Source organism: Cygnus olor, chromosome 3, assembly GCF_009769625.2.
Source record: "Cygnus olor isolate bCygOlo1 chromosome 3, bCygOlo1.pri.v2, whole genome shotgun sequence".
Classification (NCBI taxonomy): Eukaryota; Metazoa; Chordata; class Aves; order Anseriformes; family Anatidae; genus Cygnus; species Cygnus olor.
In genome coordinates this window covers 72,791,590-72,817,841 of record NC_049171.1, presented here as the reverse complement: position 1 = coordinate 72,817,841, position 26,252 = coordinate 72,791,590, and the positions used below count along the sequence as shown (strand labels likewise).

Sequence of the window (26,252 nt, the reverse complement as noted above, 5' to 3'; positions counted from 1 at the left end):
AACTCTAGGACCATTCTCACCTCCCATAGTAACATTAAGACTAAACCCGAGCCTTCCAGTAAAATCAGGGAAAGCTCTGGAAAATACTTGATTTCTTGTGAATGGTTATACTAGTGGGTTAACAAGTTACAAAGTAAACCTACACAGGATGTCCACTGGGCTTTATTTATGGCTGCTCCCATAGCTACTGCTCTAACTGATGAAGAGATGTATACATGGGGGTAAGTAGAAGACTCAAGTGCTCTTTGATTACAATGAATACCAGACACTGACCATAAAACATGAGAAAGATGGCTGTGAGTGACTAGTTGAAGTAATTGAAATACATCTATAGTAATAAATTCTTATGAAATTTTACTTTCCACAGTACAGTCATAATTATATATATTAATTTTTCCAGTACATTTTGGAGAAGGAAATTTCCCAAATTCCTTTCTGTAGCCCAATAGCTGCCACGATAGTCTCTGGTTCAGTGTGAGGGACAACTGAGCTCTCTAGGAGATTTTCAGAGTAACTGATTCTGTACTTTTTCAGACACAATTTATGTCTCATTTATGTCCTGGATAATTCGGCCTCCCACGATTAAGCGTCAGTGTGAGGCCACTTATGCCTTGCATGCTCACTAATGCTTTCCTTAATGTACACGCCAACTGAAAACAGAAAAGTGTTGCTAGATTGGCAGCTTCTACCTGGCTGACAGCTTGTGTAAAGTTAAGAGGATTTAAAGGGAAGAGGAGTTAAGAATTAAAATTTACATTATTCAAACAACATGTAGTCCACAGTCCTGAGTCTATTCTGCATGCTGCAGTCTGCTAGTTGTGCTGGCTTATGATTATTATTTTATTTTTTTCTGAACTATGTACCAATTGCCATCATTTAACCCAGAAAAAAAAGTGTCCAAAATGTAATTCATGAAAGCATTTTGTAATATACACTTGTTACTTCTTCTTTTTGGTGTGACAAGAAATCAGAGCGATGGGAAAGATTGTCTAAGCCTTGTAAATAATGAGCCTTCCTATTTTATGTTTACATGTAGGTAACATACGAAGATGACACCTTTACAGAGTATAAGTTCTATTAGGTAGTTCACTGCTGAAGATAGTATATAATCAGGTGCAATCAACTGCATTTATGAGGAAAGCAAACTGTCACAAAAACTTGAATGTATTCATTTTTAATTTAGTATCATAAACTTTTCATTGATCAGTTACTTTCTATACAGATATTAAAATAAACTGCAGTTTTAGCTGTTGTTTTTAGCACACAGTACATGAAATTACTAGAACAAAAAAAATTGTTACTTTACTGAGGAGAAAAGTTTCACCTGAATTTAGTGTTCATTTTACTGTTTTTCTTTTCCGTTTTGTATCAGCATGATATATTTTTAATGTCATTTTAATATCAAACTAACAGCTTTATAAACATAATATCAAAAAGTTTGGCCACCTTCTATGTCTTTTACAGATCATTACAGGGAACTTTAAAGGTAGTAACAGTAAACTTAGTGCATATTTTTCATGTTGCAAACTTTCTGAAATGTTTCCAATAAAATATTTTTACTTAGTTGAAGGATTATTTTTTCGTTTGGGAATTTGTGCTAGAAGGTCTATATTCAAGAAAAGTTATGGCATTAATAATGTCATGGTATTAGTAATGCCCTTTGCAAACAGTGGTACAGCATTGTGAAGGTCTTATGTTGTGTACAAAGTATAACAGTCCTGCAAATTTACTAGCTAGAATTATGTCTGTGTTCCTTCCATTGAGCTACAAGCTTAACATTACATTTTGTGTTTTATAATCTGAGAAAGATAGAAATGAAACATAAAGTGATTCTTAAGTCAGAAGAGAGAGGGGATTCAACTTTAATCTAAATTTAGTTTGAGGAAGTTTAAGTACGATGGGTTGAATATTTCTGGCAAATGATTAACTCATTAATGAACTAGTCAATATAAAATTATAAGTCCTGCACTTCCCTTCAAAGAGTGTCATTCAGAGCAGAAACTTTGTAGTATATGACCTATTATTTTATGCTGTCAATCAAAGGATTTTATTTTTTATAAAGTCCAATCAAGACTTCCTGCTACACAGAGAAGCAATTAGCTGGGGGAGATGTATTAAATCATACTATCTGCCTGTCTATTCCCTGTTGTCCAACTTGCATTGTTATGTTTGCTAAAAATAATGCAATTTATTTTAAATGTGTATGAATTAACCCTTTTTGTATAATACTACATACAAAAGTACCTGAGAGAAGCTAAGAAGCAAGCCTTCAAGAAGAGGAATTTTCCACATTGATATTCAAAGCAATGATATGATTTATGGTTTTAAGTGAATGTCTCAGGACTTAGGACCATCTTCTCTCCTCACAAAGTCTAGATGGAGTTTCTTCCATTCACCTGGCACTTGCAGATGTGAGAGAAACAGTCTTCATAGAGGTCTTCAGAAAGTTCAATCTCAGAGAAGAGAAAACATGTACCAGTATATATCAGCATTGCTCCTATGCTTGCAGTTTGCACTAATCCTGAATTATCAATTGGTAAACACAATCGGGACTGTGACAACTTTACAGAACTTGAATTTTTCTGGAAGGAAGGTAATAGGATGGCCTCGATTTGTTACAGAGGATCATTTTCCTGAATTCCACTCAACTTCATTTGGTTATGCAAAAATAATTATTTTGCCTTCATCATTCTCAAACAGTAAGTAGCAGATTCTATATCTTGATTATAGTACCTTAACATCAGATTAGGTCTTTCTATATGAGAAGGGTTTTTTTTTTAATGCTGTTATGTCTGTGTTTTAGGATGAAAGTTTCAGAGTCTTTACAGTGTCAAATTAGCACAATTCTGAAGGCATTATACTTCATCAGTGTGGGTCACTTTATCAGTCACTAAATATGATATTTTTTTTGAGGGGGGTGGTGGTCCTTTGGAAACCCAGGAGTTGGACTTGATGATCCTTGTGGGTCCCTTCCAACTCAGATATTCTATGATTCTATGATTCTGCTAAGTGAAGGGTTTTCTGCCTTTTCATTACATTTATTTGAGTATGTGGTACTTTCAGCAATACATCTATTTTTCCTTCTATTTTGAAGCGTTGCTTAGCACCCACAGTATTTTAAATACTAAACAAGTACAGTGAAGTATAACTCTGAAAACATTGAAAAGGTGAACTCAAGTCAATTATAGATATATTCCATATCATCATAAAATAGCAAGTAGTTTCAGATTGCTGGAATTTAAACGCTAAGTGGGCTGTGCGATTTAGGCCCAGTGGTGCACTGGCTTTTTTCACCCACCCCATGTGGAGCAATAGTTCTTTCACTGCCACTCAGAAGACAGAATTCATACAAATAGATTGCAATATCAGATTAGGGTACTGATTTGCTACATTATTTTAATAGAGTCATTATTTTTCCCTTCATATTTCCCCTTGCTGTGACCTGCTGTAAGGGTCTCTAAGCCCAAAAGCTTATTTAGTTTTTCTTTCTTTATCAACTAGTTAAATAAAAGATGTCAAGTCTTCTTGCAAATCTTGCTTCCTATTTCTTAGGCCATCGTGGTTCAAAAGATTGTGAATATTACATCTGTATTGTTATTTTTTTTTTTTTTGCGTAATTTTGAAATGCATTAATATTTCAGCTTTTGCTCCCTATGTAATAAATAATATTTTTTCTGTTGCTTTCATCATATTTGAGTCATTTGATCTGAGACTGGGGGATAAAAATTGTATTTTTATCCTTCCTACAGATTTCCTTTCCATATCTGCTGCCTTAGAGACTTGGTCTTTGTCCTTGGGTTGTGAGAGGGTTACAACAACAATACAGGGAGGTTTGGTGGGTTTATTTTTCTGTCTTCTAGGAACTTCATGTGCATTATGCATTTTTTTTCATGTTTAGAAGGTCACCTTTAATGTCTCTTTACGCTATCCATGGGAAAAGATTTTTCTGATAAAGTTGCTGTGTCCCCTGCACTTTTACATTGGTCCTATTGCTTTGAAGAGGTGTGTTGTGCTATCGGCACTCTGGAGAGCTTTTCTGAGTATTTTATTCATTCTGCAGTTTAATGAGACAAAAATGTTCCCCATATCTTCTCAGCTGATATTGAAATGCAGCACTATTAAGATAAACCCTACCTGGAAAGCCAGCATTTTGATTCTTGTTGATCATTCCTTTGAGTTTAAAATACGTTTTCTTGAGCATTTGCCTTGTGTGAATCTCTTGCTGAGTGACATCAGGTAGTCTATCTGCTTAATCTAAATAGGCAGCACTTAGGCAAACTTATTGATTCCACTCTACAGGCACAAGGATTCATGGGCAAGGAGGTTGCTCCTCAGATAACAGGAAGAGTTTTAACTGGATTTTCGGTAGTGGAGCTTGAAGAACTGTTTTTTCAGTTCATCTTCCACTGGAAAAACAAAACCAAAAACCCTAGTGGTTAACATGAAATGAAAATATTTCAATATCATTTTCGGGACAAAATGCCAGAAGAAATTTGCTTTTTTAAATTCAAATCCAACTTCAAGTTAAAATTATTCTCTTGTCTAGTATTTCTTCAAATTAAAGATTTCTAAATTAAAATGCATTGTACTTCAGAAAAAGTAATATGACTTCTCTAGTGGGCTGTGTATTTTTTCAGTTGAGAATACTTCCTTTGGCATTGATGTTACTATCAAAAAATGTTGTCAGAAAGATGTCAAGCAGAAATCTGTCAGAACCAGATGATTTCAGGGTTACTGAAACACAGTCATCTCTTCCCTTTTCATGATTTAGCTCAGTATTCCCCCATGGCTTTACAGTCAGCCCACAGCTGGTAGCACCAACGAATATATTGTTATTCACTCAGGGTTTGCTGATTTAGCCTTGTGAAATTCAACTTGAGAAGTCAGAAAGAATATGAAAGCAAAACAGTTTGGATGAAAAAAAGTTTCAATTTCCTCTGTTATGAATTCATTTGTCCAAGTTGGACAAAAACCTCCCTCTGCAAAGAAGCAGTTCTTAATACTGGGTTTCATCACTTCTGGATCTTCTCCCTTTGCACTCATGGAAGTAGATAGTTCATAATCTGCAATATATGTATGCTTACAGTATTTTTCTTTGGAGTATGGATTGCAGGCATTAATTTGGATCAACAACTAAGGCAATATCTCTGGAATCATTAATAACAGGTATTCTCAGAAGAAATGTTTCCTGAGGCATAAAACAAATACATGAAGAAAATGGAAGTGACATTGACATAAACAATTATACCTTAGATTTGTGTTGCATTAGTTACCTAAGGCAAAATCTAAAAACTTACAGAAATAGCTTGAATTCTGTGGACCTAGCCCATCTGCTGTCCATGAAATGTAGTCTGCTATAAAGCATTAATCACCCTACGTCTGGGAACTGTTTGGTGATATTCTTATCCTGGTCTCTCTCACTGACTAAGAAAGACAGTAGACAATGAGAAAAAGTAGAAAAAGGCAGGACAGGCTCTGCTTAAGCAGTCTAAGCTGCCAGAAGAGATGCTCCTTAAAACATGGTTTGACTGACTGACAGTTGATAAGGGGTTTTCAAGGTTGCAAGTTTTCATATATACCTATTTCCCTTTGTATTTCCAGCTGTAACTGAGCAAACTACTTTGGAGCTCCTCATTCTCTTAGGTTATTAATTTCATTATTAATTTCTCATAGGTTATTAATTTCCATACTCTAATATTATGCAGTATTCTGTGTTGGAGAAGTTTTAGAGTGACAATGGAGTTTTGATTTTGTGTTAATGAATAAAATTATTAATCTATTTAAGTGGATATTATGAAAATGTTAGAGACAACAAGTTGTACATAAAGGAAACCTTTAATGTCAACATAATATTTAAATCTAACAGCTATTTTATTTGAATATTAAGTCTGCAGAGTCCTTGCTCTGAAAAATCTCTACTGGATGATTACTGCTTCACTAAGGGAAGAGTATGTTATTGAAAATTCAAGTTAAAAAACAGATTTTCACCTTTTAGAACTGCATTACATAAGAATGAAAAGGTGGAGGGGGAAGCACGGAGTAATAATGTACTAGACTGTGTGAAGTAAAACCAGTAAACAGAAATTATGAGACCAGGAGATAAAAAGTGATAGAAGAGAAGGTGGGACAGAAAGCTATAAACAGTACTAAAATGTCTGTAGAGGAATCTTTTGCAATTAAATGTGAATGTAATAATTGCAAATACAAACTATTAAAAAAATCAAAATTATTTTCTAGATATGTAGACAAATGCTTCTTTTTTTTTTTCTTTCTGTTCCTCCAAAATGTATTCTGCTATCTTTCTTGATGTTTCAGCGTAGACATCACCAACCTAATGATGCTGAGAACAGTTAGAAATGTATTTTCTTGAGGGAATTCCAAGCTTATTTCTGTGTAGGTTGACATTTATATGTGGTTCACTCACCACAGTGGAAAATTAGGTTTGGATCACCAGGAGGTATCACCCAAAATAGAACAATTTTTGCTTCAAGATGTGCTGCGGAAGGATCAATGCAAGTCCTTCTTGAAAGCCCCTCATTAATTATAGGTCAACTGAAAGCTCTGTAATTCCTAGTTCTAAAGTAACATTTTGCATTCCTATTCTGTGTTTGGAAAACACCAAGTAAAATGTGACTTCTATCCTGACTTATCATAGATAAATCTTTCACAGGATCCTTATTCAGCTTGCTTTTTTCTAAGACGTAAGATCTCTACGGACTGACTAAGGGTCAGAATCATAGAAGCATGGAATGGTTTGGGTGGGAAGGGACCTTAAAGATCGTCTCATTCCAACCCCCTTCCATGGGCAAGGACACCTCCCACTAGACCAGGTTGCTCAAAGCCCCATCCAACCTGGTCTTGAACACATCCACAACTTCTCTGGGCAACCTCTTCCAGTGCCTCACCACTATCTGAGTAAAGAATTTTTTACATATATCTAATCGAAATCTACATTTTTTTTAGTTTAAAGCCATTACTCCTTGTCCTATCACTACACTCCCTGATATATAGTCCCTCCCCGTAAGTCTCTCTCTTATGAGAACTGAGAATGAGGAAGTACTTGTGCGTATGTGAGACCTATTGGGCTAATATTTAACAATCCTGTTATTTTGCCAGAAAAGACTAGAGCAAACATGACATCTAAACACAGACTTAGATTGAAAATTACATTAAAGAGAAGAAATAGGTATCGGTTTTCATCAGTAGCATCATCATCCCTGTTTCTGTTTACAAAGACGCTTTGGAGAAGCTTGGTCATGAACTCTTTGTGATTGTCAAATTGACCGTAAATTACTATATGAAGACTGTGTATGAGCATTATCTGTACAAATGCATTCTAAGTGTTGAATACACTTAACACTTGATTTAATAGTGTTCTTTCTGGAGTTTTTACTTTGTGCCAATAAACCAGACTTATTTAGAGCTGTTGGCTCTGGTCCACCATTTCCTTGTTAAATGTTTAGAATTTTTGTAAGTGTTGTGACCCTTTTGCCAATGCAAGTGATCCTAATTCTGGCAATTTACACTTGTCACTTTCCTTTAAACTCCATTACTGCACACTGAAGTTCTACACAAAAAGGCTTAGAGACCATTTAAAAAATAACAAATCGGAGATAGAGAGATTTTGCCCCTTATGCCACAATTGTCTATTTTATTAATTATTGGGATTTTGGTTTTGTGTTGCAGAATTGTGACCTGACCCAGCAGAGTATCGTTCATATTGTTCAGAGTCCACAGAAGAGCAGTCAGAAGAACGATGAGGCAGAAAATAAGCATGCTGGAGGCATTCTAAAAACCTTGGAAAGAGAATCTGAAAGTCTAACTCGCATAGATCTCAGTTCCAGCATCCTCCCTTCACTGTCTGCAGGGTTGGCTGTTATTCTGGATACTACAAAACCCAGCATTTCTCTTCCTTCTGAAAAATCAGGTAATTCAGCAGTTTGGTACATTTCAATACACAGACCCAAATTTGTAAGTTTCTTAGTGTGAACACTTGTATACTACAGAGGAAAAAACATAACGTATGGTTTCTTTTAGCTTTTTTTTCCTTTTTTTTTTTTTTTTTTAAAAAAAAAGCAACTATATTAAGAGGTGATAAGCATCTGGCGCTTCTTCTAGCAAAATAATTTTGCTTAGTGGATAAACTCAGTGATTTCTTGTGTTGGTCCTATCTCTAACTTGTAATATGCTAATATTTTTACAAATAAGCTGGAAGAAAAAAGAAACCACACACACACACACAAACAAAAACAAAGAGGTCTATGAGCAAGCAAAAAATAGTCCCTCTAAAATTTCCATAACAGAAGTTTCCATAACTAGAATGTTGGGCAACTTTTACATTGGAAATGTGTTGAATTCCCAATCTGTTGTAATGTCTTCATACCCGTACACTTTATAAAAATATTTCTATACAATGGGATTCCTATTCATAAAAACATAGCTGGTACAAAATATGATGATGATTCATACTGTGGATTTGAGTAGTTCTTCGCCCACCAAATTATTATTGATCATATTTTTTCTTCATCGTGAGCAATCATCTGAGGCGCAAGTTAAGTGTGGCAAATGGATTGTGCTGTAATATTTAAAATGGTTTTGGAGAGATGTGTCCCAGTCAGAAGGAAATATAAGAATATCTTAGCTACTACTTTGATCTTCTCAGAGTAACCCCCTCCTACACACACAGTCTGACTAACACTGAAAACTGTGTTGTCCCCAATGAAGAAACATCATTCTGTGGAATACCAGGCTCTGAGTAGTGATTTGTGGTAATAGTCCATCAAAGATGTCTTTTTGGAAAGAACAATATACAAAATACCCCTTATACGTGATGTGGAAGATAATACCAAACATATAGGTCCAGAGAAGGGAAGATAATCTGTAAATATGACACAGAGATATCCCTGTGACTAAACTGAACACAAAAATAGTCATGCTTAACATAACAGCTGCTAAAACTATTAAAATAATTTTTAGAGATTTTTTAAGTAACTCATGCAGAAAATATACAATTCATGGGAGGGTCAGAGAAATGCTCCACAACTGACTTGATCAACCTTTCACTGCCAAGTAATGATGAATGAGTGCAGTTTACGAACAAATTAGTGCCCAGCTTAATGATCCATATCTCACATTCTGCATGAATAATGAGGTAAAAGGGGTGCATTCCAATTTAAATCTGGTAAGCTGGGGACAGAGTTTCAGGCTGGGCCTACCATCTAAGTCAAGGCAAACGTGTGAGCTTCTTAATGCTACTTATTTATTTTTTCACTAAAGTACATGATTTTTACGTGGACTTAATGGTTGTGTTTGACTTTACAGAATATTTTATATATCTGTAAGGCATTTTAAAATTTGCTAATGTAGTGCATTTTTCCCGGACTTTACAAATTCTGTGAAGAGAAGTACCAACTGATAGGCATCTTCTGTTGCAGCAAACGTTTTCATAGCAGAATGACAGCTGTGAGAAAAAAAAATAAATTTTGAGAGTATATGTGGACTAGTTTTATCTCTGATTAAGTTAAACAGATTTTTTTGTCATACTGGAAAAAAAAAGAAAAAAAAAAAAAAGAGCCACCTATAACGACTGACAGTTCTGCCTGGAAGGATATTAGTAACAAGTATTTTTTAAAGGCCTGTTATCTTCTCCTTGGCTTGTTATGACTCTCACAATGAATACTTGACCTTGCCTCTGCTCTGCTCTACCACTTTTGTTCAATATGGAGGATTTTTATGGTTTTGTTGTTACCAGGACTTGGCGTGGGTTAGTTTGTAGTCATAAAATTCATTGAAGTAAGGACTAGTCTAGGTTTAAAATGATCCATCAAGAAAAAAAAAAAGAAAGAAAAGATAAATCATGAGTTTTTCAGTCAACTTTACTGTGTAGCAAGTATTTGTCTTGACACAACTGTGATGAGTAACAGTAGTGGAAATGAGTGGCTGAGGGCTGCATATGCCACCACTGCCACTTTCAATGATACTTATAAAGCTGTTCTTTTAGAAGGTGGATGGCTGTTGTGGTGATTTACCTAAAATAGAAACCTATCCAGTAAAACCAAGCATTATCTTTTTCTGTGTGTGAGAGATCACACACAATGAATGGAAGGCAAATTTAAACCTACAGTTTAGAGGCAGAGGATTGATTAATTGATTATTATTTAGTCTAACAAGCTACACAACTATTATTTAATTGTAGCAGTAACTGGTAAGAGGCCACATCTATTTCAGAAGTCTAAGGTATTTCTGTTTGTTACCATAGGATGCTGACACTATAACCCTTGCCCTGCTTTTGTTTTATTTTGCCCACCTTTGAACTATAAGGACAAAATTTTGTGCATAACTTTTGCATAATAAAAGCTTCTCTTAGAAGCTTTTTTTCAGCTCTTGAGTGAAAAAATAGTATTTTTAAAGTATTTGAATTGAATACATGGAGTTCAAATTGTAGAATTGTATCAGAGAATCCAGGAGAGAGAACTCTTGTTATATTGTACTGCTATTATGTAAGTACACTTATGTAGTATAGGCACTTATGTACTATAAACTGCTGCATTTGATCAGACAAAAGCCCTTATAGCCTAGCATCCTGTCTCAGATAAGGGTCATTATCTGAGAACACAACAGGACATCCTCTTCCCTGCTCACCCCTCACCTTAGTGGTGAGTAATGAAAGCAATCCTTGATTTGCCTGGAGAACCATCTTATAAATATTGTGTTATTAATGTACAAAACACGTTTGTCCATGAGAAATTCAGAAGTTTGACAGTCCTTAACAGGCTGAAAAAAATATAAAAATTGATATAAATAATCTCTGGATCAAGGATTTCCATGCTTCCTCTCTTTTCAGACAAATGTAATTGCAATGCATTTTTTTTCTGTCTGATGAATAACACCTTGCATGATTTCTAACGAGCATGTGAAAAAATCTCAGCACAGGACTTTCATCCTACTTCACCCTCATCTAATTTAGAATCTGCCCAATATCTCAGACACAGTGCTTTGATAAACAAGATATAAGCAAAAAAAACAATGATCCATAATAGTTGCATATCTGTAAATAAATGAACAAGGTGGCCTGGGAAACACTGAATCTGAAAAACATAAGGGTTCCTATGGCCCATCAGCTGAATATAGGCATGCATCATGATCGTGGGTCCAAGAAACAAATGTGATGTTTGGGTGTATAAACAGGAAACTCTGGGTGGAGTGGGAAGTATGCTTTACCTCTACTTCTGGCACTTGAATTGCTACAACTGGAATGCAATGCACCATTTTGATGTCTAAACTTCAGGAAAGCTGCTGAAAAAAACCTGTTAAATGGTTCAAGTGAAGAGTCACAAGAAAAATACAAAAGGGCAGGTCATGATTGGCTCATACATGGTATAATCATGTGATGTCCATGGGAGTGAAAATATGATAACAGGGGAATCTTTGATCTTATAAGACATTTCGGGGTTTAAGCTTTCACTGTAACTGAAAGCCGTTGAATATAAATAACACACATGTATTTTAAGTTGCCAGGAAATTAACCACTGATGTAAATTATCCTGGCTGATAGTGAATTCTCCATATTTGACCATTTAAAAATAAATACAGGCTTTTATTTATTTATTTATTTATGTCAAGCAAATTCATAACCTCAAAAAAACAAAAACAAAAACAAAACAAGTTAGTCTGACAACATTTGTTTTCTGTAAGCTTATACTGATGTTGTTACCTACTTAATTCCTGGGTTAATCCATTATAAATGGTTTTATTATTTTGTCTGGATCTATTAAATGTACTTGTCATTATTCAGCTCTTTCTCTTTACAACTTTTAAATAACACTTATCTGGTCAGTTCCCTAGCATGTGCTGCTGTTCTTTAGCTAGCCTTTTAAAAATACTTGCATGCAATTCTTCTCTGTCCCCTTATGTTTCCTTTTTTCACAGAAGAGTAAATAAGCTACTGGTATATATTGACTTAGGTGGGCCAAGCTGTAAATTCTAGCAAAAAGAGCAATTGATTCTCTTCCACCTAGTTAACAAAATGCTTTGCCAAAACTTAACACTGGTTAAAACCTGCTGTCCTTGCATATAATACAAATACAAGTTAGGGCAGGTAAAAGGGTCATTAGCAAAACCTCAGTGTTGTTAGTGTTTAAAAACATGAAGTGATAAACTCTTTTCAGGTCTATGTAAAATCCGTTTTGTGAAAGACACAGGCAGAAACTTTTAGAAGGAAAATACAGAACTTAGGGTTTGGTAGTAAGAACTGTGCATACTTCCAAGAAAAACTCTGATGAAATAAAAAAATAAATAAATAATTAACTGAGGGTATTGCCGACAGTGTATGAACGCTTTTTAAATAGTATTCTGTTGATAGTACATTGACATTTCTGTGCTCTGTAATTGATATTATTTTTTATTATGATTCTCTTAATCAAAAAGCCTAAGAGGGTAAGATTTTTTGTGTCGGGTTTGTTTGAAGTAAATGAGTAAACGAGCTCCTGAAGTATTTTAAAATTACTTAACATTTTTTCTAAAACTTACGCTGTCAAATTAATTCCAGATCAGGGAACAGGATGATGTACATCTCCACCTCCCCATTTTAATGTGGCTTTAGACTGAATACCCCTATAATGAAAAGTACAGTTGCAGCTTTTGCTTATCCTCTTTTTGAGAATGCCATCAAAATGTGAGCGCTGATCCATCCAAAATGGCCTCCAGCACCACAAGACCATCTGTATTGATACTCTCAGACATGGAGCTCTGTAAGTGTTTAGCAACTGAACTAGTGTTGTGGTTTAGCCCGGCTGGCAGTCAAACACCACACAGCCGTTCGCTCACCCTCCCCCCTCCCTCTCCGGGATGGGGGAGAGAAACGGGAAAGTGAAGCCTGTGAGTTGAGATAAAGACAGTTTATTAAGACAGGGAAAAGAATAACAACAATAATAATAATAATAATAGTATTAATAGTAATAATGTGTACGAAATAAGTGATGCACAATGCAATTGCTCACCACCCGTTGACCGATGCCCAGCCTATCCCCGAGCAGCCGGCCACACCTCCACCCCGGCTAGCCACCCCTATATATTGTTCAGCATGACATCAGATGGTATGGAATACCCCTTTGGCCAGTTTGGGTCAGCTGTCCTGGGTCTGTCCCCTCCCAGCTTCTGCTGCATCCCTAGCCTGCTCGCTAGCAGGACAGAGAGAGGCTGAAAAGTCCTTGGCTTGGTGTAAGCACTGCTCTACAACAATTAAAACATCAGCATGTTATCAGCGCTTTTCTCATCCTAATCCAAAACATAGCACCCTGCCAGCTACTAGGAGGAAAATTAACTCTGTCCTAACTGAAACCAGGACAACTAGACAAAACTAAGACAAGTGCAACAATGAGCCTACTTTCCCATGACCTAATTTTGCTTTGCTGCATCATGAAACTAAATGTCTACAAATTTACTCTTCCCTTAGAAAAAAAGAAAAGTATTCCTCAAATTTCTCTGCTTTCATTTAGCTGCATTTTTAAGTGGGAAATTAATCAGTGTAAAGATTTTTTCCCATGGCATCTTTGTACAAATCATTCATGGATTAATTATAAAATAAACTAATGAATTAAATGTACTTTAGATCCTTTGTATTGTAAATCAATAATTTGAGGAGGGGACTGTTTAATTTGCATTGTGTAATTAGGTCCTTTTTTTTCAGAGTTATCCAAATCTTATTCTAAAAACAAGTGATCAGAGTACTTACACCAACCTTTCTTAAATGTCTTGAAATATTAATACACCATTTAAACGTGGTGACATTGTTCCTAGAGTAGTTCTTTAGACAGACATTCATTTGAATAAGATTCATATTGCTGTACAAGAAGGAGTAATAAATTATTTCGTATGCAACCAATGTATTGTTTCAGTAGACACTTTTAAGTAACTATTTAGGTTACTATGGTATTTTCAGATTTGGTACACTGAGAGTTTACTTTTGTATTAGGATTAAACCACTTTTGATGGAAATGAAAATGCATTATGCTGCATATTGTGATTTAGTCTACATTTGATTCAGAGTTTTTAAAATGCATTGTTTTACAAACTTTTAAATATGAAATGCAAAATCAATTTGAGGATCAATCTATATCCTGAAAAGGAAAGGAACTAATTTACTTATTTAGAAAAGCAGAACAAAGTACCAACTCAGCAATAATGTACTAGTCCTGATTTTGACAAATACTTTCTGGGAAGCATGGCTGCATTTGTCTTCATTACACACTGGGTGGATATACTGTATGTACAATTCAGTTGAAACTGAGCAGTAGTCACTGTGATGGAGTATTTAGAAGACTGATAAATAAGGCATATTTTAAACTTTAAAAGAAAACTTTACAGAGTTCATGCATTAACTGCTCATTTTGGTTATCTCCAGCACATTGTTAATAATTAGCACCATGGATTCATTATATATACAAAACAATCTCTTAGAACATATATCCTAAATTTTCTGTCAGTATACAATACCATGGAGCTGATGCTTATGTGCCTTGTAATCACCGAAATTGAGATGATCAGGCCTGAAATCTCTTTGTCAAGAGATTCTGGAACAGAACTAGAATTGTTTTCCTTCCTCTCCATCTTTCTTGCACATGCTTGATGTTTTTATACAATTTGTTCACTTAACAAAAGGGACATCCCTTACTGCTTACCCTTCCTGGGTATTCCATACCTGCAAGGTGTTCTGCCCTTTTGCAGTATCGTGTGCTTCTTTGTTTTGTTTTGCAACCTTTTGTCCCTTGGATGCCTCCTGTGCGCAACTATACACATCTTTATCCCTTTGGTGATCACACTGATATCATATATTTAACACAAAATGCTTATGCATTGTGCCTGAATGTGTCATCACGATGTTACAATATGCTTTTCAGAGGTAACTATATTTTGAGTATGTGCATCTGAAGTAGGAAAATCCAGGTGTGTACTAAGAGAAGAGTATGACCATAAACTCTTCATATACTCTTTTTATATAGTGCAGTGAGATTACATTTCATTTTAAATCAATCTCACTAAATATTTGCTCTGTACTGAATGAGAACTTCTTTGAAGTTTTTAATGAGTTTCCAAACTGATTGGCAAATGTTGCATTGCAGAAGTTCTCAAACTGTGATCCATGTTTGAAGCTCTGAAATCCAGAATAGTATTTATTGGTGACCAATGGAGATAATGGTCATGGTGATCTAGCTACACTTACTCATTTTCAGCTGCTAATATATACTAAAATCCTATCTGTATGTATGTTAAATTTCGCCTCTTGATTAGCTGCTGTATTTTACTGGTGGATACTATATTACTATGTTTGGAGGTAAGGGCATATAAGTCCATAAGAAAGTGCTTCCAGGTAAAAGTTATTCATAGCATCATAATGTTTCTGAAACAATACTCTATTTTTGATGCACAGCATAGAAGAGGTTTTGTGGATACAAGTCACATCTCAGGCAGAAAAGAGCTGTTCTACGAGATCAAACCAATTGTCTATCTCAATCTAGTTCTCCTTTTTCAATACTTACCTGTTTTGTATCCAAAAGAAAGCAAGTGTCCATATTATATAATGTTATATTTAGAGGAGAATTTCTTTTTGCGAGTAATCACCCGTCTGATTATCCTTCATGTCTACTGTCTGGGTAAGTTGACAAGAACAATAATGGCGTTCCTTAATTTGACCTTCTTTGAAACAGCACTTCCTAAACAATCTCGAATGTCAATTCATGGGTTATAATTGGAGAACAGAAGGAGAGTTTTCACCCCACCAATTAACTGTTCCTAATTCTGTCAAAACTTCTTTTAAAATAGCTAAGCTTAAGAAAAGTATTCTGGTTATTCTGCTTCCAGTAGCGTTATAAAAAAATTGTCATTACAACGTCCTTGGAAGTTTGTTCGTATGTGTATTGCATCTCCTGATAGGGTTATTAACCCTTGACAGCTCACTGCTGCAATACTTCCAAGTTCTCCATATAAAAATTGATATCCCCTCTTCACCTTCGAGCAACAGCCAAAAGTGAATTTATAAGACATTAGCATAATGGAACCTTTTCAATAAAATGATAAATTGAGTCCATTTCAGAAAACAGAACACACAGTTGATAATTTATTGCTGTCAGTGCCATGTTGGAGACCTCATTCGTATCATATGCTTTTAACACTGATGAGAACAGTGCCATTTTCCCACACCTTGCATGTCTGTGAAATTCATTTGAGAGGAGAAATGTTCTTTTCTAATGGAGCCAAAAGCACTTCTGGGAATGCTCATCCTTACATGACATAATTATCTCTCATGAACGTGTCTAATTACTTTATTGTTTTTAAAGGCCCTTTCATGTTAATTGAAGCTGATAACATTTTCTAACTCCCCTGTGTCTCAGGGGTAGGGTGGGAACACTGCTGTGTCCTTGGAATGTATTTTTTTTTTTTTTTTATGGGTGACAGCATAGATGGACTTTCTTCTGCAAATGCAGAATTTGCATCTTTATGCCATCAGCTGGAGGTGACATTTGTGGGTCGAAAATGTTCTGTGTTTATTAAACAAAACTATTCATGTTGTGTTTTCCAAAACAATTGCTGGCATGAATTAATTACTGATGCTACAGAGAAAAATAGGAAAATAGCACTTCAAAAGCACCTTTCCTATGTGGAAACACCGCAATAGAGATGCATTGTGATTATTTTTTAACAGAAAGAGTCCAATTATGAGGCACACATGAAAAAATGCTTTGTTTAAATGTGATTAAAAACCAGTAGTTTCCACTACTGTGAGGCTTAGTGTTTGCACATGGTTTCTATGACAAACTCTTTCTGCTCAACATGACATGAGACATATTCTTCTCTCAAATCACATGCTTGAGTTTCATTAATGTCATTGGGAGTTCTGTGCACACAGCAAGAAAAGAGGGAGAACAGGCCTATTAGAACAGCTTGATCTACAGAAATTAATTACATGGAACAGATAGTTTAATAAATTCTATTGATACTAGAAGATTAAAAATAGCCATACAAAACTTACCATGTTCTCTCTTTATAAAGAAAAATAGCTTCAATGGTACTAAATTCAAACTTCTGTGAAAGAAAAAGATCATTGCATTTGGCAGAAGACAATTCTCTCTCTCTCTCTTTTCTTTAAAAAGAAAATAATGGTTGTGGCAGGATAATGGGCAGTTCATTCAAAAGATTTAATTCTTATTCACAGAAAAGCAGAATAAAACTCAGTGCAGTCTCTTGCATTGCTTTGCCAAAAAGTCTTTACAATTTTGCCCTCAGCTTTTTTAAAGTGAAGGTTTCACATTTCCATTGCTTTCTGGGTGATTGTTGTTGGAGATGCTAAGGCTTGCATGTCCATGCAGGCTCCTTTTCAGAGCCAGAGACTGCCAAATCTGAATACAAGAGGATTTCAGTTGTTTTCTTCATCTTTTGTTTTGTCAAGGTTTTATTTTCTTTCTTTTTTTTTCTTTGTTGTTTGTTTGTTGTTGTGTTTTTTTTGTTTGTTTGTTTGAGAATACCTGATCACAACACCTGAGATTCTATCAGTTTTATGTAGATTTCCAAAAATTCCTCAGTGTAGTTTTTTTTCCCTACTCCGAGCTATGTTGAACCCTGTGATTAAACCTTGCTTGTGCTTATGCATTCTTCTTGTGAGTGTACTGCCTGCATTATGCCTACCAGCTAAGCTTATTACCCCTGTGAAACAGAATGGAGATCCACCCTTGCAAACAACCGTTGTCTTATCTAGTTATTAAATATTTTCTACATGTTTCTGTATGTTGATATTCTATGGCACCTACTAACATTGGTTAGACTTTAATTTTAAGAGAAAACTGGATTGAGGTGGGAGCATTTGTGATCATATTATCAAACTGAGGAAAAAAAAATGAAGAAATGTTGTCTTCCTTCATTTGCCTTCCACTTATTAGACAGAATGATACAGTGGCCTGCATGTGAAACTGTCTGGAGTATTTCTGAACTGGATTATATCTGCTGTAGCATCATTTTTTGAGAAATACTGTGTCAGAATCACAGTTTCTTTAATGAGGTATAAAGGGTCTGGAAGCTGATATTTAATGTTTAACCTTAATATTCTAAACTAGCATTTTTGAATGCTAGTTCAAAAAAGCATTAATTTTTGTTTTCACTGATACACCTGAAACTGTATCCTATAAGCTTGTCTGTACTGTTGACATCTATGTGGGTATTCAGTGTGAGGTCTTTGACCTTGAGAACATGTCAGATTCTGATTTAGCAGTTATATCCAACTGCTTCTGTAACTGGTATTTGCAGCTGAATGCTTCAGATTTACTGTTGGCAGTCCCTCTACCTGCAATGCTTTCTGCATTTCTGGAGTAGATTACCTGTAACTAAACTTCCACTTTATATGCAAGCCCATATGGTCCACAGATTTGTAAATATATATATATATATATATGAATATATATATTTTGTATATTCTTATATTTTAGCTACCCTCCCACTCAGCAAAACAAAGATTAAGAAATCAAAAGTGGCAGCTGCATCCTGGAGCAAAGTGTCCCAAGGAACTCCAAGAGCCAAAATATTTGCTGAGCACTAGTGTTCTCTGTCCAAGCTTCTATGATGCCCTACTGGTGCAACAGTCAGTTTTATGGCTCTTGCCATTTACCTGTCAAAAGACAGGGAGAACAAAAAAGGAAGAAACTTACGGTTGTGGGGATGAGGGCTTGGAGTGTAGAGTGGGGTGGGGGCAACAGCAGGATATCATAGTGTTGAGTCTGTTCACTATGTATTATGTTCACTGGTGTTCAGCTTCACGTAACACTGCACCACTTATCAAGGATTTTATGATAAAGCTCTCTGTCCTGGTTTCCAGTGCTGGCTGACATTATTTTATTGTGTATTTGGTATGAAAATGGTTTAGCCAAAATTTAAACACAGATCACAGAATCACAGAACCACAGAATGGTTGAGGTTGGAAGGGACCTCTGGAGATCATCTGGTCCAAACCTCCTGCCAAGCAGGGTCACCTGGCACATGTTGCACAGGAGATCAGAAGTTTACTTGACCATCCAAAGTATCTGAAGCTCTGATTCCTCTTTTACTTCACCATTCTTCTTTCTTTAGCTTTGCCACACAACAACAACAACAAATACCCAGTATATATAACTGGAAGAAAACTGCACCTGGCAACCAACAATCAGTTGGTTTCTGGTTCAAATCTACACCACTTGGCATCAGAATTTTTATCTACTGTAACCATTCTCAGCCTTCACAAATTTTTTTTTGAAGTAGCTGAAGCAAACATTGATAAAATCAGAACTGTAAATATGGCCAGCTGAGGACCCTGATTAACATTGTCAGGGACTTCTCCTAAGAAGATTTTAGTTTCTTGAAAAGAATGTTGTGCTTATGCTAATAGTAATGCAATAAGTAGCAAAATCTCCACTATCTTCAGCTGTGCAAGGGCAAGACCTGAATTCAAGATTTCATGCATATTAGTGATTATGGATATTTTAATTTTACATCTCAAGTTACCCAATTTGTTGTGAATTACTATAGTTTTCTTGTACTGGTTTCTAAACCATGCTGTAACATTGTCCACAGCGATTTTTAACTTGATTGGAACATAACACTGGCCATAGCTGAGCTGATCTTTGGCCTATCTTGAGCAATATCTTCTTTAAAACCTCAACCATTATGAAACAGAGATGCCAAATTTTTGTTTCAAACAGAAATGTTACCTGTCTTCCACATTCTGTTTCTTAAGCTGTAATAGGGACTTTTCAGGTGTACTTAATTTAGCAGTATGAATGTGAATAAATACATTTTATTTCTGCCATCCAGGCACAAAGAAGTAGAGTACCTTTTGAATAGGCAGCAAAAAGGTGATTATCAATTTCCCAGTCACTATGCGTTTGACCAGCAACTGGAGATACATGAAATAGCTTCATTAAGTATTGTCATCTGTAACAAGAGCTTTTATTCTGCCAATTCTCCATGATCTCTTTCTATATCTCATTTTACTATCCCCGTTCTCCTCTAGACCTCTGAAGTCCAGGTACTGAAATCTCTTTCTTCGGCTGAATGGCTTTCTATTTTTTCATTCAGTATTTTCATTCATTCGTGTTATCAAGAACATATCTTATTCTCAGAAAAGAAAATCTGAACGGATGATGTGATTAAAACTCCTGAAACTGAGTTACATCTGTTTCTGAGATATTTATTGGTCTATCACGTCGGTCAGATCTCCAGACTACAGGATGCTTCTCATCTGTTATCATATATACCATTAACATGGTGGAACTACAGGCTTGATTACCTCCTGCACCAGTACACAGTAGTTCAAGAATCTGAGTTATGGACTGGAGAAGTAGAGATAATAGCCCAACTATTTCCTGGAGTATTTGGATCCTTCACTGAATAACACATGAGAATCCACTAGAAATCAGATGGTTTCTGATGAAGGCATCTTAAATGAAATCTTGTTTCTTTAGAGGCTGCAGGAATGTCTTCTATATTATGATGTGTCTTGGGAAACTTGCAATTTAGCACTAGAGAGGGCATCCCCCAGTGCATATGTTTGTGCAAGTGTCAAAAGAATCGTATGGAAATTTAAAAAAAATAAAAATAGTAATAATAAAAAAGCTGTCTTACATTCTTGTGAGATGGGAGAAAGGGAACAGACTTCTTTAGTAGAGATTAAGAGGTATGAAGTACATCTCAAGCTGAATGTACAAAATAGTCTTTAAGCATTTCTGTTTAACTTCCAACAAAGCCATCCTCCGAAATCAATTGGCTTAATTGATTAGTGACAGGAACAACTGTGAGTTAAGCTGGCAGCACTCAGTCAGTATCGTGCTAAGCAGGAAGGTAACCACTTGGTAAAGCCCTGTTGGCATACTGTAGGAGTATTGTCTCAAAAGTTCCTGGGGTGGGAATGCTAATGTGGAGCAGGGGGGTTCCTAAACTGATAGTTTGAAGACAGGTAGTAGGACTCAGTTAAATTAATCTTAATTTAATCTTTAATTAATCTGGAGAAGAGAATTGCCGTGCATTTTAGTATCTAAAATGCAATGAACAATTAATACTAATATCACATTTAAATGTATTGGACATTTAGTATCAAAAATATCTAACAATTGATGAACCACAGAACACATGGATAAATGAACCATACAGTATGTTGGTAATTTTTCTTACTGTGTAGTCCTGCAGGACCTACACATTATTGCAGCATTACTTGATCATAATTTTGCATCTAGGGAAAAAAGGGTAATCAATGAGTTATAGCAACAGATATCTACTTACACTCTTATAAACTTCTTATAAATTTAATCTTGGGTGATTTTAAGCATGTAAACATTAGCTTAATTCCTTTTGATAGAGAAACAATGTTCCCTCTGTACAATAAAGTGTGTTTTCCAATTTATGTAAATGATCAAGTCAACAGGTATTCTGGCTGGAGACCCCCAAAGTTTGTCCTCAAAGTGCAGTGTGGAACAGTTAAGAGCTGAAGCTCAAAGCTGTCACAGGTAGAATCACGTATCTTGACAAAGCAAGAGATCTCATGATATATTGTAGGTGGCATTACCTCACTGGGGGGAATTTTCAGCTGAGTTCCAGGGATAGGACTAGTCTGTATCACTCATTCAAAGACTGACAAAATATTTTCTATGCTTTCTGTGCTTCTAGTAACAGACATAGAAGCTCAACAGGCTGTATGTATAAATGTCTCAGTGAGGATTACTATGATTCTATTTTTCTGTGCATTTAACTTTATTGCGATGAATGTTCTGGTTCTCAGCTAACCTGTGGATGGAATTCTGTTAGTTAACTCAGATCTAGAGGTGCTTTGAAATAAAAGGTCTTAGGGCTCCATTACGATGCATTATGTCTCTCTGTTTAGCTGTCTTTCCTTCTTTTCCTGAAATACTTTGTTCTGTGTTTTCCTTCTTCAATAGGAGGAAGTTAGCTCTTTGCATGTGCAGAAACTGAATACTGTAATATATCTAGTTTAAATAGCTGTCATTTACTGCTTATTGCCTAAATATGTAGGTTTTAACACCCTGAAAGGCCTACGTGCCTTCTTCCCAGCCCCTTTTGCTGAATAGCTTAAAGAGATGAAATCTCTTTACATTGCTTTGTTTTCAAAACTGTCTTGTCACATATCTAACATTGCTGTTTAGAGCATATATAAACACAGTATGTAAAACTGAGATGACTTTTTTTTTCTCAAAATCCATTCCTACTCTTCACAGTACTGTCCTAGTGCTATATTATGTGAAAGTGATGCACTGATCATGCCGTTATATTGTGGCAATATATCATGGTAAAGTGCCTTTTTTATACAAAGATTTCCATTTTTATAGACAGGTCTTTAAGAGAGAGGTTGTCAACTAATATAAATCTTGTTGCTTCTTTAGAAGCAACTAAGGATCTTCTTAAAAATACTTCTTTTAATGAAACAATAAGTTATCCATGTCATTAAATAGCAAGTTTTATAAACTAAGCAGTTCCATTTTGAAGTATTTGTGGTGGTATTTTCTCACTATAGTGAAAAATGTTTTATTAACTGAATTATAGATACATCTTTCTTGAGCCGTTTCCCTGCTCCCTATTATTTTTTAGAGAAGTAAATCCTCTTTAAAATTCCTGTTCAGTGAGAGACTCAGACTTAAGAGTATGACATGCAGGGCATTAAGAATGAAAAGGAATAGCACAGATCAATCAAAAAGGCAGCTTCCGTGATACAGTTACTGTGTGAAATTTTGGAACACTGAAATATTTTTATAATAAAAGCACTGGCAAGTTATTTAGTATATTAATAGACACTGTTATATCCACTAGACATTTACTTTTCTGCTTGAATAATGACGTAGTGCTTATTAAGGAAATGGCAAGAACATGCAGTGTTAGCTGTAGTCATGAGTCAGATAAGCAGTTACTCATCATATTTTTCTTTATTTAAATATACAATGGCTATATGCGGTATATATAAGAAAGAATAGCTTTGACTTGGAGAGCTCTCTTCTCCTAAATAGACCACCAGTAACAAATAAAAATATTATTAAAACATTTTGGTATTGTGGATTTGTCCGTTGTATCCAGAAATTCTGAAGATCTGTGGTCAGTGTTGTTGGCACAGACATATATAACACCATCTGTGTAAATGATAATATGATTGCTGCATGTGTCTCTATCACTGGTGGATATCCTTTCAATCAAAGCCTGAAATCATACTGACACTGCAGTATAAATACTAAGGCAGAGAAGATTAAGGTGGCTTCCAAATAGGGATGATATGCAAAAAGGAGAAGTTTTGTTAAACTCTCTGTTTCTTTTAGTTTATAACTAAATAATGCTGTGTCCTGGTTTCAGTTAGGACAGAGTTAATTTTCCTCCTAGTACTGGCAGGGTGCTATGTTTTGGATTAGAATGAGAAGAGCGCTGATAACATGCTGATGTTTTAATTGTTGTAGAGCAGTGCTTACACCAAGCCAAGGACTTTTCAGCCTCTCTCTGTCCTGCTAGCGAGCAGGCTAGGGATGCAGCAGGAGCTGGGAGGGGACAGACCCAGGACAGCTGACCCAAACTGGCCAAAGGGGTATTCCATACCATCTGACGTCATGCTGAACAATATATAGGGGTGGCTAGCCGGGGTGGAAGGGAGGGCCGGCTGCTCGGGGATAGGCTGGGCATCGGTCAACGGGTGGTGAGCAATTGCACTGTGCATCACTTATTTCGTACACATTATTACTATTAATACTATTATTATTATTATTATTGTTGTTGTTATTCTTTTCCCTGTCTTAATAAACTGTCTTTATCTCAACTCACAGACTTCACTTTCCCGTTTCTCTCCCCCATCCCGGAGAGGGAGGGGGGAGGGTGAGCGAACGGCTGTGTGGTGTTTGACTGCCAGCCGGGCTAAACCACAACAGTCCATTTGGCGCCCAACGTGGGGCTCGAAGGGTTGAGATATCGACAGATTTGACCAGAGTGTGTTAAACTAAAATTGGTATAAGTATTCGACCTGCTTAATAGTTGCTAGTCACAATGTTGATTGCCTTAATCTCAAGTCTGCTGTGCCTGTTTCCCAAATTGAGTTTTATAGCAAGTTACTTTCTGTATGTGCTCCCTGTCGTGCTGTTTATCCTTTCCGGGCCCTGGTTTAAGATTGTTATGGTACTGTGTGGTGTAACGATGGCTTATGAAATGATGAGGTATCTGGTCATGACTCTAACCTGGTATTTGTACTCAGCACTGTCGTCGACTCTATACTTCGGAAACACAAACTTTCCTAGGTGTCGTGGGGTTTTGGCGAATGCATATTCCAAATTACAGTCTGATTGTAAACCCGCTCTACCAAGTAACTCGTAAGAAGAATGCTTTTGAATGGGGCCCTGAGCAATGACAAGCCTTTGAACAAATTAAACAGGAAATAGTTCATGCAGTAGCCCTTGGGCCAGTCCGAACAGGACCAGATGTAAAGAATGTGCTCTACACCGCAGCCGGGGAGAATGGTCCTACCTGGAGCCTCTGGCAGAAAGAACCTGGGGAAACTCGAGGTCGACCCCTGGGGTTTTGGAGTCGGGGATACAGAGGATCTGAGGCCCGCTATACTCCAACCGAAAAGGAGATATTGGCAGCATATGAGGGAGTTCGATCTGCTTCGGAAGTGGTCGGTACTGAAGCGCAGCTCCTCCTGGCACCCCGACTGCCGGTACTGGGTTGGATGTTCAAAGGAAGGGTCCCCTCTACACATCATGCAACTGATGCTACATGGAGCAAGTGGGTTGCACTGATTACTCAGCGGGCTCGAATAGGAAACCCCAGTCGCCCAGGAATCCTGGAAGTGATTATGGACTGGCCAGAAGGCAAGTACTTTGGGATATCGTCAGAGGAGGAGGTGGTCCGTGCTGAAGAAGCCCCACTGTACAACAAGCTACCAGAAAATGAGAAGAAATATGCCCTGTTCACTGATGGGTCCTGTCGTATTGTGGGAAAGCATCGGAGATGGAAAGCTGCTGTATGGAGTCCTACACGACGAGTTGCAGAAGCTGCTGAGGGAGAAGGTGAATCGAGTCAGTTTGCAGAAGTGAAAGCCGTTCAGCTGGCCTTAGATATTGCTGAACGAGAAAAGTGGCCAGTTCTCTATCTCTATACTGATTCATGGATGGTAGCAAATGCCCTGTGGGGGTGGCTACAGCAATGGAAGCAGAACAACTGGGAATGCCGGGGCAAACCCATCTGGGCTGCTGCATTGTGGCAAGATATTGCTGCCCGGGTAGAGAACCTGGTTGTAAAGGTACGCCATGTAGATGCTCATGTGCCCAAGAATCGGGCTACTGAAGAACATCAAAACAACCAGCAGGTGGATCAGGCTGCTAAGATTGAAGTGGCTCAGGTGGACCTGGACTGGCAACATAAAGGTGAATTATTTATAGCCCGATGGGCCCATGACACCTCAGGCCATCAAGGTAGAGATGCGACATACAGATGGGCTCGTGACCGAGGGGTGGACCTGACCATGGATACTATAGCACAGGTTATTCATGATTGTGAAACATGTGCTGCAATTAAACAAGCCAAACGGTCAAAGCCTCTCTGGTATGGAGGACGATGGCTGAAATACAAATATGGAGAGGCCTGGCAGATTGATTACATCACACTCCCCCAAACCCGCAACGGCAAGCGCCACGTACTTACAATGGTGGAAGCAACCACCGGATGGCTGGAAACATATCCTGTGCCCCATGCCACCGCCCGGAACACTATCCTGGGCCTTGAAAAGCAAGTCCTATGGCGACATGGCACCCCAGAAAGAATTGAGTCAGACAATGGGACTCATTTCCGAAACAACCTTATAGACACTTGGGCCAAAGAACATGGTATTGAGTGGGTGTATCACATCCCTTATCATGCACCAGCCTCCAGGAAAGTTGAACGATACAATGGACTGTTAAAGACTACACTGAAAGCAATGGGTGCTGGGACATTCAAAAATTGGGAAACACATTTGGCAAAGGCCACCTGGTTAGTCAATACTAGAGGATCTGCCAACCGAGCTGGACCTGCCCAATCAAACCTGTTACGCACTGTAGAAGGGGATAAAGTTCCTGTAGTGCACGTAAGAAACATGCTGGGTAAGACAGTCTGGGCTACTCCCGCCTCAGGAAAAGGCAAGCCCATTCGTGGGATTGCTTTTGCTCAGGGACCTGGATGCACTTGGTGGGTAATGCAAGAGAATGGGGAGGTCCAGTGTG

At 37.0% G+C, this 26,252-nt stretch overlaps 1 protein-coding gene across 1 annotated transcript in view; it reads left to right on the top strand.

Moving 5' to 3' along the window:
- Positions 1-26,252, top strand: part of PRKN (parkin RBR E3 ubiquitin protein ligase) — a 761,494-nt gene that overhangs the window by 236,206 nt on the left and 499,036 nt on the right. The window contains exon 3 of the mRNA XM_040551523.1: positions 7,687-7,927. Within this exon, the coding sequence (XP_040407457.1) occupies positions 7,687-7,927 (241 nt within the window). The remainder of the gene's footprint in view (positions 1-7,686; positions 7,928-26,252) is intronic.